The sequence below is a fragment of the Pleurodeles waltl genome, chromosome 8, assembly GCF_031143425.1.
Source record: "Pleurodeles waltl isolate 20211129_DDA chromosome 8, aPleWal1.hap1.20221129, whole genome shotgun sequence".
NCBI classification, from domain to species: domain Eukaryota; kingdom Metazoa; phylum Chordata; class Amphibia; order Caudata; family Salamandridae; genus Pleurodeles; species Pleurodeles waltl.
Window position 1 is genome coordinate 1,287,488,677 of NC_090447.1, and position 26,987 is coordinate 1,287,515,663.

Genomic DNA, 26,987 nt, shown 5'->3' on the forward strand with positions numbered 1-26,987 from the left:
AATGCTACTTTAAAAAAAAAACATTTGTATGTGTAAGCATGGGTAATATCTGAACAATCATAAACATAGCTTTATTAGCTTCCTCCTAATTCTTAATTTGTTGTGACCAGAATAATGCAGTAAAGGCATGCACAGAGACACTAGCCTCTTTTCACAATGTTTGAACGAGCTCTGGGTTTGTACTTGAGTTGCCTGAGCTGAAGGGCCCATGCTGCAGAATCTGCATAAATCCTGCCACTGCAGTCACTATTACTAGTTTACTGTAATTTTTTTAAACACAGCACTACTACAAAATATTTCACATGAGATATTTTTTGTGACTCGTTTCACTTTCTGCAGGATTGCCACTTTACAATTCGCGGAGGAAGGTTAAAAGAGAATGGGGAATACCAGCTCCCTGTGGTCGTCCTTATGCTGAGTTTGCCCAGTTCCAGTAGAAACACGCCAACATTATTGACTCCTGGAATGATGGAGAACCTCTTCCATGAAATGGGTCATGCCATGCATTCCATGCTTGGGCGCACGCGGTACCAGCATGTAACTGGTAAGGATTAATGACTGTGGGGTATTACTGAGAGGTAATGTGGGGGTGGAGAGGGAGACGCCTAGAATTTGTATGTGTTGCATGACCTTTTTTTAAAAGAATCTTTTGGACCAACGCATACACAAAGTGCTGGGCTGGCCATGGTGGGCTACACCTAATCACCTAGTGGGCTTGTAGTTTGACGTTGATTTTTCCTAAAGGCCCACTATCCACTGAATCAATCTCTCCATGCCACACTCCACAAAGTAAGGGTTGGCACTGCTCCTTCTACTGGCACTGTTCACATGACCACCTGAAGAGCTGCTGTCACACCAAAAGCACCCCAGGAACTGGGCAGGAGAGCCATAAACAATGTGCAAAAGTAGCACAAAAGTTTTATCCTTGAGGACTGCTTGGCGCCAGCGTGGGAGTTCCGGGTAACCTGGCTGCTCACCACCACTCTTCACCATTTATTCTATTTTCTAATGGAGAGGACACTAGAGAATCAGAGTTGTACTCTGCATAGAAGCTTTCCACTCAATTATGTACTTTTTTCAGATACAGCATGGGCTTACTGATACAACATTGCGCATTTCCAGCACACGCTTACGTGGACGGTGGCACAAATACATTTCCCTTCTTCATTTTCCAGCTCTAGCTTGACACACTGTTGATGTAGCCCAGGCATGTTCCAGGCAAACAGTAGATGTTCTGTGTTTTCGCCACACAAAGGTGTATTACACTGACTAATGGTATAATTCATGTAACACTTCTCAAATTCCCTGGCCTGCCCTGATAACATCCCTGCACCCAGTCCCACCACCACTCTTGCAAGGCTTTTATCATACGGGCAGTATTAGGGGCAGATACATACTTGGGTAAGGTCAGGCAGGTTCTTGGTTAGTGGAGGCTCGATCTGTACTATTCTGCTGTGTGCTGCATTTGATCTTAAATACTCAGTCGGCCACCCCACACCCTTCCATGTAGCGTGCCCCAGTAATAGCCCAAACATGTCAGGTCTAGCTACCAAGTAGTGTATGCATGAGGTTGTGTTTGTGGCTACGTTTACATTGTGAACCCTTCTAGAGGTTGGTGGCGGGAGATGCTTGCTCCACACACTTTCTTTTGTCATGATGATGGGTGGCATCATTACTTACTGTTTTGGAGTACTTGGACCGAGAGACAATCCAGGCACACAAGCATGCAGTTGTTTTTCTTTTATTTTTAGGACATTGTAGCTTTGTCTTGTTAGCTTATACATTTATGCTGACAGCTGGTAGTAAAAGTGGAGAATTAAAAGAATACCGCACTGTGTGGCTACAGCTATTTCCTAATCACAACTATATGAAGTTTCAGATGTATAATGGAGTCGTCATTAGCTGCAGTTTATTTTAAATTGGAACACTCATTTAGTGTTTCTGCTATATGAGGGAACATAGTGAGGGATGCAAGGGAAATGAAACGGGCAAGAAGGAGAGAACAGTTGTAAGGAGGAGGAAGCAGTAGAAAAGGATGGGAGGAAGTCATAGCGATGTTACAGTTCGAGAAAAGGGAAGAGGAATCGAGACAGTTCATGAGAGCATAAGAATGGAAGGGTGAGGAAAATAGTTGATGGTGGAACACAGTATGTGATGAAAACTGAGGGCCTGATTCACAAAGGGCCTCTGCACTCGTGGAGGAGTTTCCGCACTTGGGGTGGAATATCCTCAATGAGAATTCTCACTGCGGAGATTCTGCCCCAAGTGCTGAGACTCCCCCACGACTGTGGGGTCTCCGTCACAAGGGCGGAGGCCCTTTGTGAATTAGGCCCGAGTTGCGAAATGCAGTGCTTTCAACACATTTTCAAAAAACTTTCTTGAGGGTCGGTTCCCCTGAGTCCCTCAGATAGTGGTTTTCCTTGTTTGTTCAGTATATTGATTTCATGAACGAGTAAATAAAAATTTGCAAGGGCTGTTTTTCCTTTTCCCCTCTAGCCCTGCATGCATATTACCAGTGTTTTTATTTCTATTTTGTGTTGTATGACAATCTGTTAGTGATCCGTTCGTTCATGAACCTGAAAGGTCCTATAGTATTTTGAGTTAGGTATTGATTACAGTTGTGATGCCGGCTGAAGAATGCAATGGGTTCCTGTGCATGTTTATCAAATTGTCTTGCAACAGCAAATATCCACTTTTACTACACCTTCAAACACACAAAATGAGTATTCATATAAAAGTAATTCCATTAAAAGGACTTCTAGCTGCAGATTCCTCAACTTTTGAATATTCCCCAGGCGCCAGACTGGAGCTACAAACTTTTCAGGAACACCTCTGTGCACTGGTAGGTGACGCCATGCGGCTCTGTACTGACTCCATTCCCCCGGTCCAGTCACCGAATAATCTGCTTCCTACGCCCTGGTAATGCTTAGGGTGGACAAAGTCTTTTACCTCAGCTCCTCACCTTTGAAGTAAAAACTAATGTGGTGATGTACGTCCTCCAGTGGGGATGAACATCTTTTCAGCCCCTTCTGCTACTCAAAGAGGCAATGTCAGATACCTTATTGGGAGCCTGGGTCAAGCATTGCTCTGGCCACCAGTCAACAAATAGCTTTACCCAGCCCAAGGTGAACCTGTGTTCCTCTCTCCCTCAAAAATGTAGTGGTGCAGGCATCCACAAGCAGATAACATCCCAATACATTTCCCAAAACCCCTGATAAAGACTAAACAGGTATAGATGGTTGGGAAACATTTTTTCTCTTCCACCAGCCTAGCTTTCCATTCAATAAATGGCAGCTGCCTCCTAAAACTATTCCCATGCCCTTTGGGACTCAATGGCTCAAGTCCTCACTGGTGTCAGTGAAGCTCTCTGACCAGTCTTTGCCTAGGCCATGTAAGATGGTTGTGATGCGGCCACGTTCACAACTCTTTGTGGCTTGGGCATCATAGATTATGTTGGAAGAGCCATTGGTACCAATGTTGCCATTTGCAGCAATGCGTGGCTGCAATCAACCAGGTTTTCTGGCTATGCCCATAGGTCCCTTATGGACATGCCCTTCAACGGGACTTGCCTATTTGGGGACAAGGCTGATTCCATTTTAGAGTGATTTAAAGAAAGCAGGCAGCCCCTCCTGCTAAACCTCTTCAGTGTGCCGTAGGGAAGCACCTTCTCCCGGTGAGAGGCAGGTTCTAACGAATCACCTTGGTTGGCAAGGTACAACATCAGACAGGTAAGACTTGGAGATCTTTTCAGTGGACATGCGCTACCCTTCCTCTCTTCTCTGCCACGCCTTCCACCATCCCCCAGTGACTGACGGAGGTTGATCTCTCCATTTTTTGTTAGGAAATCTTAGCCCTTTTGGCTTAAGGGGCCATTGACAGGGTGCCAGAGCTATAAGTAGCAGGTGGTTTTCCTCAGGTTACTTCTGGTGCCTACGAAGGGTGGAGGCCTTCAGCATATTCTAGACCTGCTCCTCATCTCACCACCTTCTTCTAGAGGGAGAAATTCAAGATGCTCACCCTGGCCTAGGCCTTGTCTAACTCTGCCCTCTAGACTTGTGGCCATTTTGGATCAGCTTGGCACCTATTTCCATATACCCATCCTGCTGGCTCATTGGCCCTGCCTGTGGTTCGTGATGCGACAGGAGCACTTTCAGTTCACTGTGTTCCCCTTTGGTTTCACCAGCGCCCCTTGGGTGTTCAAGAATGTGATGGCATGGTGGTGATACAATTCGGAGTCAAGGATGTCAGGCTTCTTGTACTTCGATGACTGACTGTTGAGGATGTTGAGGCTACAGTGAGCCTCCTGTCATCTTTGGGGTTCACTGTCAACCTGCTCAAGTCACACCTGACTCCTTCTCTGATGCTTCCCTTTTTCGGAGCCATTCTGGACACTGTTTGGTTTTGTACCTTTCCCAAAGGAAAGTGAGTCCAGGACATTCAGTCTATGATCCTGATCTTCCAGCCTTAGTCCTGGATTCAATTGAGGTCGACTGATGCTGCTGGGATGGATGGACTCAAGCATGCCAGATGGCATGGCATATGCAGGCTCTGTAGTGATTTGTGAAGTCTCAGTTGGCCCAGTATCACTGGAACATCTCCGACCACATTTAGTTTTAGTTGGAGACTGCAAAAGACCTGCAGGGGTGGCTAATGGACTGCAATTAGGTTAGCAGCAGACCCCATTTTCTTCCCCGCCCAGAGCTGACAGTAGAGACTGGTGCATCGCTTCTAGATTGGGAGAGGTGGAGAGCAGAGGCCGCTGGTCTTCAGCTGAGTTCCAGCTCCCTATAAGCCTTCTGAAGCTGAGGATCCTCCACTTGATGTTAAAGACCTTTCTCCCTACCATCAAGGGGAGTCTGGTAAAGGTGCTCAAGAACAACACAACTGCTGTGTGGTACTGCAAAAACATGGCAGAGTGGGGTCACGGACCCTGTGCCTGGAGGCCCAGTGCATCTGGAAATGGCTGGACCACCAACAAATATTCCTGGCGGTGAGCCACCTTTTAATTCCGGGGCAGAGAAACTCATCCTCGATACTTAGCATATCATGAGTGGCAATTGCATCTGGAAGTGGGCATGAAGTGTCTACAACGCTTAAGGAGAACCTTAGCTCAATCTCTTTGCTGCTGCTGAGAACACACAATATCAGCACTTGTGCGTTGGAGTTTCCAAGGCTTCTCTTGCTTGGAGGTGTATTCTGCCTCAAGTGAAACTCCGGCTCCTGTACGACTGTTCATTAATACCACTCCTGCCTGAGTCAAGAAGATCAGGACCAACTAATGGCAAGTCATCCTAGTGGCTCCAAATTGGGTAAAGAGAGTATGGTTACTGGAACTCCTGGTCCTGAGCTTCTATCCTCCTATCAGGCTGCCTCTTTTGGAGGATCTGCTGTCGCAGCAGCAGGGCCATGTTCTGCACTGGGGCCTTTGCAATATACACCTTTTGTGTTTGGAGATTGGGTGGCCAAAGCTTAATGTTTTCAACCTTCCTGCTGGGGGTGGTTGATGTCATCTTGACAGGCAGGCGCCCCTCGACAAAAATTGTATACGCCTGTTTTTGGGACAAATTTGGAGCATGGCGCGCAGCACTTACCAGATGAACTGCCTCCGGGCAAACGTATCTGACTTTTTGTTATTTGTTTTGGCCCTCGTCTGGCAAGGCTTTGTTCTGAGCACTGTTGAAGGGTATCCTTTGGCTTTTTTGCAGTTGCCGAATCAGCCTTCCTTCTTTAAGTCTCCAGTTGTGTGTTTTTAAAAGGGTTTCAACAACTGTTTCCTCCCACCTCCTTTGTCATGCTACAGTGAAACCTTAATTTGGTTCTTACATTCTAGAGGTGTGCTTCCTTTGTGCCATTACACAGCTGCCACTTGCAGCTTTTCACCCTCAAGACTGTGTTCCTCGCATCCCTTTCATCAGTGTAGCGGATCAGTGAGGTCAAACTCTCTGTACCCACCTCCCATACCGAGTCCCAGACAAAAATGTAAATAATAAGATAAGAGGCTAGGTTAGTTAAACCCTGACCCCTTAGCTCTGGTGCAGGGAGTCCCAGAGGGACCCCCCAGACCAAAAAGCATTTTTTTTAATTTTTTGGCAGGGGTCGCAGCAAACCTGGGGAAAACATTTTTAAAAAAAACAAGATGCTGACTTGCGCTTGTTTAAATGCAGCCCCCATGTGGACCAGGTCCTGGGGGCATTGACATTTTTAATGAGGGGGTACTGTCCCCCCCCCCTTCTCCATCGCACGTTACCTCCACCCCGCTTTCCCATGAGCCATCATCTCCCCAGGGTAGAATATGTGTAATGAAATGCAGGGGGTGCCCCGCACCCCACAGACCCAGGAACCGCCACCTCCCTGAGACAGAATATGCTTACAGAAATTCAGGGGGTGCCTGGCCGTCCCACCGCCCGGGGCGGGCGCCTTGCCCCCTCAAGCCTCGGGGACCACCACCTTCCTGAGACAGATTTTCCATGGGAGATGGGGAGCCGGCTGGGACCGTGGGGGACTTCAAGCTCCCCCAGCGGTCCCTAACATTGTGACTGGGTGCCCCCGACATGGCCGGACTCCAAGGGATGGGGTCCCTGGGTCCAAGATCGGCCTGGGACGGGTGGCCTCTTGGGCCCCCTCCTCCAAAAAATAAAATTAAATGTTTAGGCTGGGCCACGGGGCTTGGGGTCTGTGGGGTGAGATCCGCCCAGGGAGGGGGCCATGAGGCCCCCTCCCCAAAAAGAATAAAAATATTACCGCCAGGCCCCCAAGGAGTAGGAGTCCCCAGGGACAAAATCGGCAGAGGGTGGAGGGACGCATGCCCCCCTCCCAAAAAAAATTTAGAAGGCGGATGCCGTTCCGGGGGCCGAAATCGGCTGGGGGAGTGGAGCTACGAGGACAACTCCTGCTGCGCCTGGCCAAAGGCTGTGCGCAGTGGGGGTCGGGTGGTTAGTGGTGTTGGCTGCAGACCAGGCCCTGTCGCCAACCCCACTACGCACGGCTGAAGGCAGTGTGTGGCGTAAGGTTGGGGCCTGGCTACAGGCCAGACTCTGCAGCCAACCCCGGCTGCGCATGGAAAAAGACTGTGCATGGCGATGGTTGGATTAACGTATAGTAATGAAAATTACTTTACGTTAAAAAAAAACATAGGAATTCACTGAAAAAAGCAAAAGTTACAGGAACTTAATAGTTAGGCTCACATTTTAAACGTACACAACCATAGAAATGCACTGCAAGTAACTATAACTCCTGCTCCAAGGTAACAGTAACTCGCGCCCCCGCCATGCAGTTTTTTCGTCAACATTTTGCTGCCGATATTACACTGATATTATCAATTATGTTACCAAAGATGTCATGAGTGCCATAATTTGTCGGGTAATAAGCAGTGCATGGCGAGGATGCTAGTGATAGTAACTCTAACAGGTGAACTTCTATGGTTTTGTATGTTTAAAATGTAAGCCTAACTATAACGTCTCAATAACCTTTGTTTTTTTTTAAGTGAATTTTTAGGTTTTTATGGTCATTTTGTTAAATTCTAGTTACGTCCCTGTAACCTTTGTTTTTTCAGTGAAAAAAATATATAAATATATATATATATATATATATATATATATATATATATAACATTGGAGTTCGCTACAGTGAAAAGGTGTGCTAGTCGATTCATGGGAGTCACTGGGTCACATTTGATTTGAGTGCCGCGATGCCACGCTGCAGGCATCACAGTGGTGCTTTGTACGATTAACAGCTAGCAGAAAGTAACATTTGTACTATTCACTTATAAAGGCATGTTTGCTTAAGATTCTTGTAGCCACCACCAGGTGGCAGTGCTGTCACGCCGTTGATTAATTGGAGAGTTACTGAGCATTGTATTGACTTTAATTTTCTCAAAACCTCACCTCGTTTTCAGCAAAGAAAACACGAGGTTTACCGCAGTCATGGGTGTACGAACTGGAGGAGACGTGGGCGGTTTATCCTTGTAACCCCGCCAAACCCCCCACACCTATTTAGGCGAGAAAGTGACACAGGATTGGCAGCCGTGCTTAGTGTTTTGAATTTCAGACCATAATTACAAGAGACGGTCTTCCCTGAGCTGTGCAGCACACTGTCAGAAGACTATTGATTAGACAGAGTCAAACTACTATTTAGTTGAATTATATTTCTGACTTTTTTTCCATATTTTTGTCCATAATTTCCTTAATCTGAATAAAATGATAAACTGTAGAATGTGGTGGAAAGCAGGGTGCAGATAGGCGACAACGTCCACCAGAAAAATACTACTTAGTAACATTTAAAGTATCCCATAGCCCAAGTGTCATCCCAGCCTATAGCTGCACTTTCAAGGCTCTTTCCTTTTAATGATGATGCCCATTTACAAGGACTCTCCTACTAAAAAAAGACAGAAGTTATACATTGTAAAAGCAAATAAAATGGTAGGTTAATTGCTGAAATAAAAAAATGAGAGAATCTTAATGCATTGACTGTCAATTGTGAATTCACATCGGTCCACTTTCACTCTTAGAAGTCTGCCACCCCTTTTTATGGGCGAGCACAAAGTGCTCCGTCCATTCTGTAATCTCTCTTTGGGCTTGATACCACGCCCATGCCACGTCAGTCACTTACATTGGTTCGTGGGCTAGCCTTTTAAAATCCGCTTGCTTTCATTTGTGAAAGGCATGCATATGTCATGCCTTTTCTGGTGTTTAGCCCACCGACACAGCACCGGTAAAGTACCAAAAACATACGAGGCTTGATGTTTTCAGCCTGGAGTCTGGACTACTTTATCTGTTTATTTTCTACACAGCGGGATCACGCTGCGTTTTTTTTGCTTTACAACGCGAATAGCTCTAACTCAAACAAATGAGAGACCCGTTGCATTGAAAATGCTTGTTACTAGTTATTGACTAGTTCCTTGCCGTTGACCCGCTACAGCGCTCCGATGCCGTTTGACTAGTAGGTTTGTGCTACAAAAATGCCAAGGGCGTGCTTACGTACACATAACATTTTAGAACTGCTGAGGAATTTGAAGAAATTGAAACTGAATTGTGAAGACAAATGCAAAACTGTTTACTCATTGTAGCCTTCGTTATTGAGTTTTGCAAGGGTTCCTGGCCAGGGTCAGTTGGGAGGGTATACGATCTATCTAATAAGAGGCACATTTCACAAATTAAATAAAAAAATTGAAATTCCATCTTCTATTTGGATCACCCTTATGATCTTAGCCAATTGACTTCCTGCCTTTGTCTTTGATCTATGGTCTGCCAAACATTCAAGAAAGCATGTAACGAATTCAGTTCACAGTGTGTGCTCTACAAGAAAACATCTTAATTCACATCGAAGCAATCCAAAGCTTTCCCATAGATCTCGCACATTGTCCTATTCCGAGTTTGACTAGTTCATCGAGTCCAAATTTTATTTTCTTTGCATTCTGATATTTGCATTTTTTTCTCCTTTAAACATACAGACTACTCTTATCAATAGGCAAAGAAAACAGGCATTTGTAATGCAACAGGTCTCACATTTGCTTTAGTTAGAGCAATTGTCGTTGTAAATTCATAACTGTACTTTTCTTGCCATATAACCACTTCCACTTTCACCACCCCACCATCAGAGTTGCTGGCTGGCTAACATAATTCCCAAAAAAAGACACAAGACAGCTACGGAGGAGTAACAACAGAAATAAACTAGAAAGGTCACTGAAAAATATCAAGAGTGTTCAAACAGTCATGGTATAATAAGAATGGTAAGTTGGCCTGAATCATGATCATAATTGCAATAAGGAGAGATTAATAAAACATATACAACTGTCATGTAAACCCAATAAAAACCTTTATCAGAAATAAAATGTTGGCAATAGACTGTAATGCTCAGAACAGCCCCTAGAGGACACTACAATCAAAATAGCATTTTTTAAGAAACATGGTTGTGTAACCATGTAGTTAGCCCGTAGAGGACATAACCACATTAAAAGAAAATGTCAGAAAGTAATGCACTGTAACCATATATTTAGCCCCGAAAGGGCATAGTGCATTATACATTTTTAGGGCTAGCTGGCCTACTGCAATGACATTACAAACAAGACATTTAAAACACAAACTACTCCCAGCTGTAAAACAAAAGTTACAACCATGAGACTGCCTAAAAAGACACTGAATGGTGGGAGGAGTTATTATTTTGGGACCATCACAGGCTGAGTTATGAGCAAAAATGTTTTGTAAAAGTAGTACCTTATAAAGCATTATGGGGTGAGTTTCCTGCCTGCAAATATTGTAGTATGTTGACCGTAATGCTCAGAACAGCCCCTAGAGGACACCACAATAAAAATAGCATTTTTAAGAAACATGGTTATGTAACCATATCGTTAGCCCCTGGAGGGCATAACCCCATGCAAAGAGAACGGCAGAAAGTAATGCAGTGTAACCATATATTTAACCCTTACAGGACATAGAGGGTCATTCTGACCCTGGCGGCCGGGGCCGCCAGGGCCACCGACCACGGGAGCACCGCCAACAGGCTGGCGGTGCTCCAACGAGCATTCTGACCGCGGCGGTTCAGCCGCGGTCAGAAGCGGAAAGTCAGCGGTCTCCCGCCGACTTTCCGCTACTCGTGTGAATCCTCCATGGCTGCGGAGCGCGCTCCGCAGCCATGAGGATTCCGACCCCCCCTACCGCCATCCTGTTCATGGCGGGAAAACCGCCATGAACAGGATGGCGGTAGGGGGGGGTCGCGGGGCCCCCGTAAGAGGGCCCCGCAAAGTATTTCAGTGTCTGCCTTGCAGACACTGAAATACGCGACGGGTGCCACTGCACCCGTCGCACCTTCCCACTCCGCCGGCTCGATTACGAGCCGGCATCCTCGTGGGACGGTCGTTTTCCCCTGGGCTGGCGGGCGGTTTTTCAGCAACCGCCCGCCCGCCCAGGGGAAAACTTGTAATACCCGCCGCAGTCTTTTGACCGCGGCGCGGTATTTCGGAGGGGGGAATTCTGGCGGGCGGCCTCCACCGCCCGCCAACATTGGAATGACCCCCATAGTGCCTTACACATTTTCTGAGCTAACAGGCCTACTGCAATGATATTACAAATAAGGTCCTTAAAACACAAACTACTCCCAGAGGTAAAACAGAGGTTCCAGCCATGAGAGAGCGCAAAAAGACACTGAATGTTGGGATGGATTATTATTTAGGGGCCCCCAATAATCTAATGTGTGGACTCATATATCATGTAGACAGAAAGAGCACATTGTAGTGAAAATGTTGGTGGTGATCTCATTGTCCTCGGACCACCACAGACTGAGTTATGAACAAAAATGTATTCTAAAAGTAATGGCCTGCACAGCATTGTGGGGTGAGATTCCACTGTGTTGAGAGAGCCACTTTGAGGATTTCTGTTTTTTTTTTAAATTTTATTTTTACGTAAAGCACTTATCAATTACAAGTGTTTTTGTGAAAGCTATGGAGCGTGAAAAGGAGAGCCAAAATAAATGACTCTGATTAGGTAACAGAGTGAACAATGTGACCAGCACTTCAATACCGCTGTGTTCACGCTGTAAGCACCATGGCTGCCATTGAGTGCGAAGGGGAGAGACAGAAGAAAGAAATTAGTTTATTCACGCTGAAGTACATTGGCAATTGTGCAATAGTCAATGTAACAGGGTCAGTCTGCAAGGCAGTAATAAAAGCACCCCAAAGCGATGCAAACGTAAAGCATTTACCAATTACATCAAGGGATTTTTGAAAGGCAAGCCCAGGAACGAGTGAAAGTGATTGGCATCAGATGGGCATGGTTAAAAGCCCTCAAAGTACTTACAACAGGCTGAGCAGCGCTTTCGTTCGACCTAAAAAAACTAGGTCTCTGCCAGTTCACTCATCCCTGGCATGGGGCAGCGTTGGTCCAGCCTTTTAGTATGGCCTATGCACAGGCAAAGTAACCCTGCAGTGGGCAATTGAATGTGGTGAAATTATTCAATTATTTTACCAAAGCATTTGTGGGGCATCTGATGTTCACACTAGTCATGGTTTCACTACTACACCAAAAGCCTCTCCAGTGTCCCCCTGCCTCCTGAAATAATCCTAAATTCTACTGCTAGCATTGGCTCTGTAAATTAAGCTCATGCTGCAGACATTTGTGTGAAGAGATAACGAGCTTTAATCCGGGCAAAGCCAACTGAACGTTTCATCTTTGTGAGGTCGATTAATTTGGTACCATCTCTTGTGCAGCCATACACCTTTAGTTCACTACCTGTAGAAATGGCAACTATTGAGGTATTTAGTCCTGTTGAGGACTTCTTATTCGGAGGAGTTATTTCAGAGGCATAGCTTCCTCTGTTTTGTTAACAGTGAATTTCTAGCTGGTGGCAGCTTGTGTGATTGTTTTTGTTCCCATGCAGAGTGGAGATGGCCATGGAGTTTGGCTCAACTGTTACTGTTGGAGCAGGAATAAGGCTGATTTGCAAATGGATGGCATCTCTCTCACTGTGTCTCTGGAGTGGCAGAGTAGGCACAAACAATGGACTGAAATGTTGTCCCGTGTGATTGGCAGACTTTTGCAAGCATTCTTGTAGTCATTAGACTGGTGTCCTGGTCTGCGGTCAAGGAACCAACGGTGTTAATGTCTGCAGATGCTGGTCCTCTGAGTTTTAATGACAATGTGGAGCATGCAGCTAACATGTTTGAAAGAAATCTTGTGGATCAGTTATATTGTTTGGGGCCCACGGTTGTACTGAGTAGGGTTCATCTGTGCTGTCTATTCCCAGAGCCATGTCAAGTTCCTGCATAGGAGATGGGGGATCATTGCAGGGTCTTCAGCGTAAGTGGTACACATCTGGCTCTTAACATTAGCACGCGGGAGGACAAACCTATCGTAGTTCTCACCCACCAGGTGCAAGAGAACGTGTGAAGGAACCAAAGTGATGAATACTTCATGCGCTCCGTTTTTCCTAGTTTAGCCCTAACTGTTTTCTCGCAGGAGTAAAGGGAGAATTTGCTGACATAAGAAGGTGGATGGATTGTATGATACGGCTTTAGAGTAGAGTTGTAGTGTTGGCTCCTCCGTTCATAATTCTAGAGTGCGCCAGATACGTCAGCTTCTAATATTTTTTCAACTGTTCCTTCCCTATGAAAGAGAATTTTAGAAGTGTGACCCAAAGTGTGTTGTAGAGCCCAAAAGTGTCATCCTCACACGTTTGTGTTACCTTCCCCACTTGTGCTTTTTCAGTGCTAGAGGACTCCAGAACTGTGACCTTCTTCCAGAAATTTCTTGTCAATTCAATAAAACCTCACAGTGAATTCTTCCTTCGTTTAACCCCTTTTTGTAATGTAATTGTATTTACTAGTTACAATATGGGTGGCACCCATCCTTTAGACAAATGAAATCTGAAATAAGAACATGAATTCTCTTGGATACATGCAGCGTCTGCTACCAGCAGTGCTTTCTTATTGCCACGAGACGCGCTTCAAGGCAGGTTCCTGTTTGATGGTGGCACCAGTCTCGGTAACTTCTGATAAGTTTAAGAATCCTCAAACTTTCTCTTTAAACCTAAAAAAAATCCTCAGCAGTTATAAGAATGATGACACTAATAAGCAGGTTTTTATGACGAGACCGCAGGTAGTGAGTAAATTGCCTTTATTTATTTATTATATACGTGGGATCATTACAGGAGCAATGTCGGAACTGCTCCGTTCGCCAACCGCCACCTCACCGAACCCCGGTCTTGTGTCGTAGATCGAATGCCGACCACCTTCCACATTCGATCTACGCACCACACATCTTCCCCTCTTATCAAACAACAATAAAACAAATAAAACCATCTACATACAACATACTTAAGATTGGAATACCAAAAAATACAAATATCCACTCTCTTCATCAAGATCATCACACACCGACTCCTGGGGAAAGTTACTTGCTTTAAACAAACTCACATGCCGCAAATTATGTACTCTTCCATCCTCAAGTTGGACAGCACCATTCAATACCTTCACAACTTTCATAGGGCGTGACCATCTCGCATTCCTTTTATTTATTAACCCAAGATTATTCACACGTACGTACTGTCCAACCACTAAGTTTGGCATAGTTTTTCCACTGTTCATTTATTTTAACACTTTATTTTGATACTCTTGCACCCGTTCTCTCACAGAGCTAAAGTCTAACCCACCAGAACTTCCTCGTTTTCTGTTCATCAACCACCAAGGAATTAATTTAGAAGATGGTTTCCGACCCCTCAATAACTCAAAAGGTGTTTTGCCAGTGACTGAATGTGGTGTAATTCTGTAAGATAACAACATATTTTGGATGGCCTCCTTTCAGGACAAATTAGATCCCAAGGCTAATTGTACAGTGTCCTTGATAACCTTGTTAAATCTTTCAACTTGACCATTACCTTCAGGATGGTACAATGATACCCTCACGTGATTTACCCCACAACTTTTCAAAAAGGAACTCATCTTATCAGAGGTAAGTTGTACTCCATTATCCGAAACAATAGTTTCAGGAATACCTTCCCTCGCAAATACATCCTTTAAAAATTTGATAACAGTATCAGTAGTTATATTGCCAACCATACGAACCTCTGGCCATTTGGAAAAATAATCAACTAGGACAATTGCATACCCTTCCTAGGAGGTAAGTTAACAAACGGACCCATAAAATCGATAGCAACTTTGCGCCACGGGCCATCCGGCAAATCAACCATCTGTAGTGGTACCACTAATGGTTTCACAGACTTGTCACTCAACACACATTTACCACACTCTCTTACACAACGGTCCACCATACCATCTAACCCCAGCCTCCAAAAGACTTCTTTAATCTTCCTCCTGGTACTCGCCATGCCACCATGACCTTCATGTCCCAACTTGACAATGGTATCACGCATACCATAGGGAGGCAGAATTTTATCACCTCTTAATATAATGTCATTCAACACAGACAATTCCTCTTTAATCTTCCAGAATGTACTAAACTTGCCTCTTAAATTCCGTTCCGATGACCATCCCGTTAAAATAAACTCCTTCACCTTCAACAAAACCTCATACTTCTGCATTTCTCTGATCCACACACGTTCAGATAATTCGTCATGCACATTCCCATTTTGCAGGGACATAACATCGTTATAAGTCAACGCAACATCGCACTCTCCATCATCAAATTCTTCAACACTGCTATGCGCTAGTGGTAACCGAGACAACCCATCTGTTACACAATTACTTTTCCCTAGAAGATGCTAAATTTCAAAGTGATACATTTGTAATTTCGAAGGCAACCTTGCCAACCTAGGAGTAAGGTTCCTTCCCCCTCCCGTGCTCAAAATATTAACCAGAGGTTTGTGATCTGAACAAATTTTAAATTTGCGCCCCCATATATACACACCCTAAATCGTTGTACAGCCCAAGTAGCGGCCAATAACTCCTTCTCAATTACAGAAAAGTTCCTTTCTGCTTGAGACAGAGTACGAGAGGCATATGCGACCACCCATGTGTCTCTTTTCCTCCTTTGAGACAAAACTGCCCCAATACCATATGCAGAAGCATCCACTGCTATAGTACATTCAGCAGTTTCATCAAACGATTTGAGGCAAGATGCATTAACAGTTTCTTCCTTTATGGTTGAAAACTCCTTGGAATGTATCTCTTTCCAGCAGAACGTCACATTTTTCCTCAGGAAGGCATGGAGGTTCTCCACTTTGGATGCAAAGTTTTCCACAAAACGAGAATAAAACTCTGCTTGGCCTAAAAATTATAACAATTGTTCCTTGCACCTTGGTTCTGGACCCTCACTAATAGCTTTGATATGACTAATCTTAGGTTGAATACCATCCTTAGAAACAATATGACCTAAATATTCTACGTGGCTCTCAACAAATTTTCACTTTTGATCCTTAGCAGTTAGTCCATAGTCACTCAATGCTTGCAATACTGCCTTTAAGTTTTGGTCATGCTCAATCCTGTCACGACCATATACTAAAATATCATCCTGGAATACTTTTGCCCCCTTAACATTCGAAAGTATTTTGGACAATTCCCTCTGGAAAACTGCAGACGCACTAGCCAATCCAAATGGCATCCTTTTATACTGGAACATTCCTTCCGGTGTAAAAAATGCTGTACACTGTTTAGACTCAGGACTCAAATGTATCTGGTGGTACGCACTTGCCAAGTCGATGGTTAAAAATACTGTAGCATCTCCAATAGACGACATCAATTTCTGCAGATTAGGCAAAGGATATGCATCTATCCAAATTGCATCATTGAGTGCCCGCAGGTCAACACACAACCTGAGGTCCCCACTGGATTTTACCGAAATTACAATCCGAGAAACCCAATCTGAGCACTCAATTGGTTTGATAATATCTTTATCACACAAGTCCTTTAATATTTCCTTCAATTTTTCTCTATAATTTAAGGGAACATTCCTCAACTTCTGCCTTACGGGAATAGTATTTTCCTTTAATACAGTTGTATGTTGGAAGTTTTTCATACTCCCCAAACGACTACTAAACACGATAGGGAACATCTCCTTTATATCACGATACAAGTCATTCTGCAATGCATCCATACTTACAGTGTACACTGGCGGACTGGCAATAGGGTCCACCCTCAACCCCAATTGACATATATGTGGCCAACCCAGAATAGTTGCCCTACTCTCCGCTACAAGAATTTCACCTGAACACTTGTTTTCAGCGTATTCAATTCTGCCTGCATTTTTCCTACGATTGCAATTTTATGACCAGAATAGCTACAAGAACTGGTTTTTGTCTCTTGTAAACTCATCCCAGGCCACAACCGATTAAATAGAGATTTGCCTATTATAATGTACCATGCAGACGAGTCCTCCAAAACGTCCACTCTTGCACCATCAATATTTACATAGCACTTAGGAAATTGAAGCTCTCTTCCCTTAATGTTACACCCTTGAATGCTTAATACCATATTCTGCATTCCTTCTTCAACCTCATCATCATCCACATTCTCCAAAATACAACTCACTTTTTTTTTTTTTCTCAAAGCTTCTGCACACGCGTGCAAAATGCCCCTTTTTTTTACATGCACTACAATTTTTCCCAATTGCCGGACAACCATTACAATTTGCAAAAGTCGAGCTGGCGCCGCATCTAAAGCACACTCTAGTATTGTTGTTCATGCCAGACTTGTTACCCCCTGATTTGTTACCCCCACTACCAGAACAGGAAACTATTTTTTTCTTTTTTTCCTTGCATTCCCTGTCTTTGCTTATGGTGCACACGGTGTCGTTATCTTTGACTTCCCTCCTCATAGTTTGTATGCAATTTACAGTAATCTCAATGCTCCTCGCTACTTCAACAGCTGTTTTTAAAGATATTTCCCCGGAAGACCAAAGTTTCTCCTGTATTTTTGTAGATTTACTCTTCATAAATAATTGGTCCCTTAAAACTTGGTCATATGTCATATTGTCAAAAGCACAAGTAACCGCTAAGCCTCTTAACACTGCCATATACTTGTCAAGGGATTAATCAGCCTTCTGTTCCCTGGAATAAAATGTATATCGCTCCATGATTACATTTATTTTCTGGCCATACCTATCCTATAACTGTTGTAAAGCACATTTGTACACATCTTCCCCATGCACATTATCTACAGGTGGCAATTTTTTTAATTCCTGTAACCCAACAGCCCCCAAACGATGTTGAAGCAATGACAGGTGCCTATAAGGTGAACATTCGCCGCCTTACAACACTTCTACGTATGCCTCAAATAAATCCAACCACAATTCCCACTGAATGGGTGGATCTCCTGGTTCATTTAAAAAAAAATGGTGGAGGCGGAATACTAGACATTCTGCAATTAACAATGTCCAGTGTTAATGTATAAACCAACTATATCAATAAATACTCAAAGCAGTTGAACAATATTGGCGTAAAATGCACACAAAAAAAGAAAAAATGAAAATGGAATCCAGTCACAATAAATTCTGGCACTTCCAACAAGTCAAGTGTGTAGATAAACCGTTCCTTTGTAATTGTAGGCACAAGGTGTGCCTATCACCGTATTCCACAATAAGGAATTAAAGGTCTTCAAACCTCCTTCAAGATGGCCGCCACAGACTACGTTGCTTGCTTTCTAGAGGAATTTGGGCACACTCCAACCCATAATTCCTGGTATAGTTTCCGTTTTATCTCCACCGATAATGAAGCAGAAACATTGCCAAATTTACTCCCCCGGACCAGTGAACGCATTCCTTGCGCGCTGCAAGAACCACCCCTCAACTCTTGGAAGTACCGGCATGCAGTACTGGTCCCAGCCACACGATCGCCGAAAATCAAAGCATGATCGTTATCTCACCTCCGACATCGCCCCTGCCCGTCTTGTCGCCACTGTAAAGACGGAGACCGGCAGGTAGTGAGGAAATTGCCTTTATTTATGATATAAGCGGGATCATTACAGGAGCAATGTCGGAACCACTCCGTTCGCCAACCGCCACCTCACCGATCCCCGGTCTCGTGTCGTAGATCGAATGCCGACCACATTCGATCTACGCACCACACTTCCTTTTGAAAGAAGATGGAACTTCACAAATCCCAGGACGAATTGGTTATCCTGAGCTCACATGGACAGTTAGAAATCAACTTCCGGGATGTTCACATTTGAAGTAACATGGCGAAAGATGAATGAAGAATCGCTTTTATTTTCCTTTCCCGTTTTTTTCTTGCAAGTAAACGCCCTGGTGATATCTCTGTCAAGCTTCTGAAATCCAATCGTCTCTTTATCCCTTCGAAGGCGATATTTTGACTACAATTAAATTGGTGTATAGTAACGCCGTATTTTGCGGGGCTAAGAAGCAGCAAGCCCTGCTGTAAGAAGTGTTTTATAAAAACGTATTATTTCTGTTTTTTTCTAAAGACTATCATAGTGTACTGCATCGTGATGGCAACGCCAATTTGTACCTTGCAGCTTTGACCTTTGTAGTATAGCATGGCCAGATATGACTATAGTTTACACTTTTATCTCAGAATGTCAATTGTGATATTTCAGCCTTTACAACTCCACCATTCCAAACCCCTCTTAAAGGGCTGCCACGTTTTCTGCGTATGTTTGTGTGACATTTACCAAGCTTATGTGTGACATCTTGAGTGAACGCATCAAAAGCATAATTGCTGATCTCCTGTGAAAGAAATTCCATCGGCATTGAGCCATCCCAGCAGTGAAATCAGTGGATTCCCATTGGTCCAGTAAGACTACCAAAAATTGTAGACATGGGGCCGAGGGGTGCCCAAGAATGGGTGTAGAAACAGCAACAGGTAAACTTAAAGTAGCAACACAGTGTGCAAAATGGAACAAAAACATTTTCTTGAAAATACAGAGGTGAACATCCTCTTTGCGCATGTTTCTCCTTATTTGTTAGACCATAAATCCTTAATCACCAAATGTTGACCAACCTGGCAACTGCAGTTACCCAAGTCCTTCCCTAGGTAGCGTACTTTCTGTCTGTCCCATAATTTTCCTAGTTTGGCCACTTCATGTCAATTACTAGACACTTTCCATAGTTGTTCAAATGCATCTGTCTCCTTGTTTTTTGCTGAAAGAAGTAAACTAGCGTTTCATCAACATTCCAAATAAACCAAGGCAAGTGACAGCAATCAGAATTTACCTATGGTGAATCACTTTTTTTATCCAAATATATGACAGCCTCATTTTCAAACCATCAACAGAACTTACATAGTACCTGCCATTGCATTTTTTTCATACAGAAAAGTGTAGAACAATGTACTTGGCTCATCCTTGGTGTATGTTAGTGAAGATTCAATTGCAAGACCTCAATGGCCTTGCTGTGCTGGTTTAAAGTTTATCTAGCTCCTCCTATGCTGTCTGGTCAGTCAGTTTGACTTACAAGTTCTCTAAAACCAGTACATCTTACATCTCTGCAGCATTCTAAACGTCTTCCAGTCCAGCTTCTACCTCAACATTTTTTCAGTCCATCACATCTTTATCTGAATGGGCTCCAAAACGCAAAAGGTCCATGTCTGCTTATTTCATCATCCATTTTATTCATCACCTTGGGGGAAGAAACCAAAGTGTAAGGCTTCCTACTCAGTCTAAAATGGTTTTGTCCTGCAGACCAAAATAGCTTCTGTTACCGTCAAATATAATTCCAGAAGTCAAAGTTTTTATTTTATTGGGTATCTATCAGTGTACCAATAGTATTCTTCCTGCAAGAGCTATTACAAGATACCACTTCTAAAGAAAATAATTTTTGAGATAAGTGCACACTGGGCCGTCTGACACTCTTTTGTATTGACTAAACCTCAGCCGCATGATCATTTTCCTGGGCAAGGCTTTGTTTAACGAGTCATGTTAAGTCAAGAATTACTCCTCCAACAGACTCAAGTTTTTGATCTTTGGAGGGATTAATGTTATATCCATCAATGATATGCACATCAGTGAATTCCCAACTTCAGTTCTCATATCTCCCTATTCATATCTAGAAGAAAGTGTGTCCTAAATAATGGTTATCCTCAGTGCAGTCAAAGAAATTAAAAATATGTACTGTGGTGGCTGAAGTAGGATTAGATGTTGTTCTGTTTACCGGATAGATAATGGAATCCACACCAGCTGGTTTGTCTCAACTTGCTGCCAAGGAGATCTAGATGAAAAAGTTGGACTTCTTTGAAAGACCAGGTATTCCCCAATAAGACTTTAAGCAGTCCAAGCCAGTATCATCGTTTTAACAGTAGGCTGATGATCAGAATTCTTCAGACTCTTTGGAAGACTCACATCTTGAGAAGATGGATTGTTAAATGTGTACAAAGTTCCATAAGACCAGGGAGCAAAGCTTCTGTGTTTGAAATGAATTATCAATATTAGATTTTTACCTCTTTCTGGGTCTTCACCTGTAGTATAGGGTGTTGTTTTAATAGGAGGAAATACATAAATCAACTCAAGGCCTGATACATCAGAAACGTGTCCATTCCCATTGTCCTTCGATCAGGCTTCCAACTGAATATCACAGACAATCAGAGTTGATCACACAGAGACCTGGCAAAAAACCCAAATACATTATGGAATAACCAAGAACCAGCTGTCAGTTACTGGAACCTTCTTAAGTGATAGCAACATCAATCAGCTCCGAGGTTCTTGAGCCCCAGTAAATACTCATTCTTTATGGAGATCTGATGAATGAGACAGTAGTTCCAGAAATCCTCTGGTTGCTCTTCAAGAAGTCTGAATTTGGTGTTGCTTATTTCACTGACATTCTGGATAGTAAGCACATTGTCAATCCTCGACAAGATGCAGCATTGTACTGTGTTCTTGTCGAAGCTTTTCACTGCAAATTACCTCCACATGATGTATGTGCAGTTGCATTCGGTCCAGGGATCACTTAACTGTAGTTGCAATTTTCATGAACTAAGATCCCCAGCTCATCCTGTTGATATCTGACTTTAGTTCCATATCTGGGAAGAATTGAGAAATAGCACACTTATTCCACAACACCCATATGTCTCCTCCAATCCTTTTCTGAGATTTTGATCTTCTTTACATATGTCGGACACCTCTGTACAGAGTGAATTTTAAGCCACTCTGTGCTGTGTAATTCAGGGGCCCGTCAATTTGGTTTTATTGGAAAATGAGTGAACTGCTTCAATACTGCCATGTTACTGAAGAAAAATACTGTCCTTTACCAGCCATAGTCTGATCTCTTGATGGGGTGGACCTTCTAACTTCGAAGCTTCAGAGTCATTTGAAGTGTGTCCTAGTTAATCCCATAAGATGTACTTCTTATGCTGGGTGTCCCACATTAGCAGCAAATTTATTAAAAAGCCTAGCTTTGTAGTACCTTTGTATTGCGATATGTAAAGTATATCCTCTAGGTACTTGATCGTATGGACTCCCTTGGCTTACAAAGCCACTGCCACCAGTTTGAACACTTTGCTAAAATGCCAGTGGGCTAAAGAAAGCACAGATGGCAGCCTGTGTAAGTTTCCTGTATATCCTGACAATGAAGGTTGAATGAATTTACAATAGAGTGTACCATTTTGTCATCCCTTGAGTTCAGCTTGGTCAGCTACTCCTCTGGCAATATGATGTATCTCAGGGGATTAATAGCCTCAGTCTTGAAGTGTCTTTCAACATCCATACTTTAAACTGTCTGAGATTTATTGCTGGTCACCTCTATACACTTCTTTAACCTGCACACATAAGTACCTTATGCTCTCTGTATAGCCCCTTTCATGACGAACTAGGCTACTTCCCCTTCCACAAGCCTTGCTTCCTCTGGTAAGTAAGGGTAAAGCATCATTCTATGTCATCTAAAAAACAAAAAAACCTATAGAACGGAAACCTCGAACCATATGCTGGCCCTGTTATTTGCATATTTACAAAGTATAGCACCTGATTTCAGAAACCATAGACTCTCCGACAAAGCATAGGCTGAGCTAACTTACTAGTTGGAGCCAGGAGATGTGAAGGACTGTAACCCACAAACCATCAATGTATTAATTGAGGTTTGTGCATTCCTGTCAAACAATGAGTCTTGTGAGACTACAGGATTATTTGTTGTCTTAGTGAGTTCTGAAACTCTTTTCACCATGGCTAGAAACACAGAAGACATTCACACTATGGGCCTCATTCTGAGGCTGGCGGGCGGCAGTAGCCGCCCGCCTGGCGGGAACCGCCATATGGCCGCTCCACGGTCGAAAGACCGCGGAGGCCATTCTGGCTTTCCCGCTGGGCTGGCGGGCGACCGCCAGAAGGCCGCCCGCCAGCCCAGCGGGAAACCCCTTCCCACGAGGAAGCCGGCTCCGAATGGAGCCGGCGGAGTGGGCAGGTGCGACGGGTGCAGTTGCACCCGTCGCAAATTTCAGTGTCTGCTAAGCAGACACTGAAATTCTTTGTGGGGCCCTCCTACGGGGGCCCCTGCAGTGCCCATGCCATTGGCATGGGCACTGCAGGGGCCCCCAGGGGCCCTACGACACCCCATACCGCCATCCTGTTCCTGGCGGGCGAACCGCCAGGAACAGGATGGCGGTATGGGGTGTCGGAATCCCCATGGCGGATTCCTGAGGGCAGCGGAAAACCGGCGGGAGACCGCTGGTTTTCCTGTTCTGACCGCGGCCAAACCGCCGCGGTCAGAATGCCCTGCGGGGCACCGCCAGCCTGTTGGCGGTGCTCCCGCCGACGGAATGACCCCCTATATGTTTTATAGATATTATTAAAACGAAAGTTCTAACCTAGTCCATATTATATGTATAGATGTATGTATACAAAAACAACTGTCTCTATGAAAGTGCATAGTAAACAAAGTATTAAAAAGAATTGCAACATTGTGATGGTGTTTTAATAATTCATGGCATTGAACGATTGAAGAAGTTGTTGCTAACCAACCCTTCCCTTCTGGCCCCAGGAAACTTTCTTGTCTCCGTAAGTGCCTTTCTGAATTTTCTTAGGTGGCCGCTGAGCAATAGACTTATTGTAGTTCACGTCTGTACATGGAGAAGGTTGCTCCCTGTCTCAGTTATGGTATTGCCAAGCTGATGAGGTGCCTTCTCTGAAGAGTCAGTGGCCTTCAGTAGAGATGTTTTCATTTCAGCTCGCACATGGCTTCTAAGAAACGGAAGATGCTTCTCTGCTTAATACATGTCTATAGAAGGCTTAAATGTACTGCAGTGATGACTAATGTAAAATGTAAGAATTAGCATATGATATCTGTTGCACATTTACTAAAATCTATCACACAATAGAAATCACATGAATGCATATGTATGAAGAATTCATGCAGTTGCTACCAAACTATAATAAAGTAAACATATCGGCCCCGATTATGAGTGTGGCAGTCCTAGGACCTCCAGACTTGCTGCGGTGGTCGGACACCTGCAAAAGCAGCGGTCCGACAGCCATATTATGACTGTGGCGAAAGCGCCATGGTCCGATCCCCCCCGGCACAGCCACTTTTTTGCGAGCGGACGGCCTGGCAGTGCCGACGGTCTTAATCCTCCAGGGCAGCGCTACCCTGAGGATTACGACTCCCGTGTCCGCCATCTTTTGCATGGCGGTTTCCCCCCCATGCAAAGGCTGGCGGAGATGGGGTTCCCGGGGGCCCCCATGGAGAGCCCAGTTACGCTTTTCACTGTCTGAATTGCAGGCAGTGAAAAGCGCTATGGGTGCTGTTGCATCTGATGCATCGCAACATTGCCACTGGCTCCATTTTGAGCTGGTGCTAATGTTGTGGATAGTTTCCCGCTGGGCCAGCAGGAAACTCATGATAGGGCCAGCGGACGGAAGACCGGAATGGTGGTCTTCTGACCTAGCGAGTTTGACGGGCAGCCTCTGCCGTCCGCCAAACTCATAATAAGGCCCATAATGTACATGTGGAATCAATGCTAAATTAAACATGTTTATAAATGAAAAATGTGCACTCAGGAGGAAGAATGTATGAAAAGCAATAGGGGGGTACATATGCAAAAATATCAAAGATCGCTTCAGTTTCTTTTGCAGAGTGGTCTGAAAGCTTGTAAAAGTGTTTTATCAAATAAGAACATTGTAGTATAGGGTCCACTTGCTTACATGAGCACAAAAATACTAAAGTCCTACTTCTGAAACATGGAATGCCAATGTTATAGGAAACAGGAACAGTTGGAATCTACTGTAACCTATTTATTGCGAGCTTTAAAAAAACAAGTTTGCAAACCCCTCATCCACATTAGTTGGTGCGTTTCCTGAAATGGTGTTGTTCCTTTTCCCACAACTAACGTGGATAAAGTGTTTATGTCCATGTTCCGTTAGTAGCATTTCACTGTTTTTGGCTTATACAGATTGGTCTGTCATTCAAGCTGTATTTGGTAAGTCTTTATTACAGAATGCTTTTTTTCTAGATGAAGGAAGGTGCTTTGTCAAGGGGTTGTGAGGCACCCTACAAGTGTACTCATCTCTTTAACAACTTGATCACAAGGAGGCATTCTAGCGTAGCTAGGCCTTCTTTGGTGGTAGCAAGTTCTGCTAATTTTGTTTCCGTTTTAAGTAGTAGACCTTCTGCTGTCCTCCACAGTTGTTTTTCTCGGGTGGCAGATTGCCCTATGTCCATTCAACTAACTCCTCTGGGTTTACTGTTTTGTCAGTCACTCCATCATCCTCTTTCATCTTCAAACTCTTGTCAAAAGGCATTATTATATCCTGTAGTCTGCACTGGCTTGCTCGCCTTTCACGTCAGTCTCCTGGTTTTGGCTGTTTTGAGTATTTGGACATAAGTGCCGTCACATACTCATTTATCTCTAGTGAGATGTTACTTTCCTCATGTATGCGAGGCCTGGAACATTCAGTTTTGAATAGTTGCTAAATCTCTCAGTTGAAGAGTGCATTGATTCGCTTTGGGAAGTGTTACTGTCTTTTAGTTGAGTGAATCCGATCATATAAGCAATAATGCACTTCCACCAAAGTATTTTGTGTGTGGACAAGGGCACAGTGAATCTGAGTACCACCTATACATCTTTCTACTCTGCTCTTAATGTGCCATTAAAACTCACTGTTGACTCATCACATCCACTAATGCATCTAGATCCTCCTAACAACCTGGGCTAAGCCTCTCTTTTGTTGTAATTGGCTCAGTCCTTCTCCTCCTGAAACAGAGCTTGTGGCGAGAGCCCAGGAGGGGGGTAAACAAATCCTTTACCAAGATCCTCAGCTCTCTTAGAGCAAGACCATCAGTACAGGCTGCAGTGATTTAAAATGTAGTGAATCCTAATCTACAAGCATTGATCACAAAATGTCCCCATCTCTGTGGATCTCATTATCCTGAGTCATGGGGACTTAACAGAGCTAAAAGTATCCCAATCCACATGGAACTAGCCAGATAATGGGGCTCATTCTGAGCCCGGCGGGCGGCGGGAGCCGCCAAATGACCGCGGCGGCCATTCAGACATTTCCTCTGGGCCGGCGGGCGCTCTCCAAAAGAGCGCCCGCTGGCCCAGAGGAAATGCCCCTGCAACGAGGACGCCGGCTCAGAATTGAGCCGGCGTAGTTGCAGGGGTGCGACGGGTGCAGTTTGCACCCGTCGCGTATTTCAGTGTCTGCATTGCAGACACTGAAATACACAGTGGGGCCCTCTTACGGGGGCCCCTGCAGTGCCCATGCCATTGGCATGGGCACTGCAGGGGCCCCCAGGGGCCCCGCGGCACCCCCTACCGCCATCCTGTTCCTGGCGGGCGAACCGCCAGGAACAGGATGGTGGTAGGGGGTGTCAGAATCCCCCATGGCGGCGCAGCAAGCTGCGCCGCCATGGGGGATTCCAAGGGCAGCGGAAAACCGGCGGGAGACCGCCGGTTTTCCTCTTCTGACCGCGGCTGAACCGCCGCGGTCAGAATGCCCTGCGGGGCACCGCCGGTCTGTCGGCGGTGCTCCCGCCGACCCTGGTGGGGTCAGAATGAGCCCCAATGTTTTTTGTCAGATATACTGAAGATATGCATCTCAGATTTTATAATGCCTGCCGCTTTAGGTATTACATTTAAATCTACTGTTTATCATTCTCTAATTAATACATGGTCTTATTTGCTTCATTTTTGGCCAACAGTAGCTGATGGCATGACTCTTATGGACATCGCACCATCTCTGGGTTCATGATAGGTGCTTGCAGCTGCCCATCTGGCCTAGAAAGTTGGTTCCGGTTCCCGGAGAAAAACCTTTCTCCAAAAACTGACTCTCAGCCTACCACATCATTATGTTTGTGTTTCCTGCATGCATTTTATCTGTGTAAACATACCCACTGATAGTATTGTTGATCTGTGTAAGCAGCATGGAAAAAACAGACCTGATGGCTTTACAAATGCTTTTTTCTTTGTTCATGGTAAAGCGTCTTTGCTATAACCTGACCTAGAAACAAAGCTGGTTGTATCACTAAGTTGATGACATGAGTTAGGAGAAATGGGAACATCGTGTGCCATAGTGAAGTTGAACATCCCAAAGTAAAGCCTTAAATCGTAGTTATACTGCCAGCGTGTGCACAGTTACGGACTTACCTGTTTTCTCTTCTTGGCTAGAC

The 26,987-nt window shown here is 44.4% G+C and overlaps 1 protein-coding gene across 1 annotated transcript in view; it reads left to right on the forward strand.

Annotated features, from left to right (window-relative positions):
- MIPEP (mitochondrial intermediate peptidase) overlaps positions 1-26,987 on the forward strand; it is a 700,113-nt gene that overhangs the window by 197,119 nt on the left and 476,007 nt on the right. Inside the window, exon 13 of the mRNA XM_069202242.1 lies at positions 340-544. Coding sequence (XP_069058343.1) covers positions 340-544 — 205 coding nt within the window. The remainder of the gene's footprint in view (positions 1-339; positions 545-26,987) is intronic.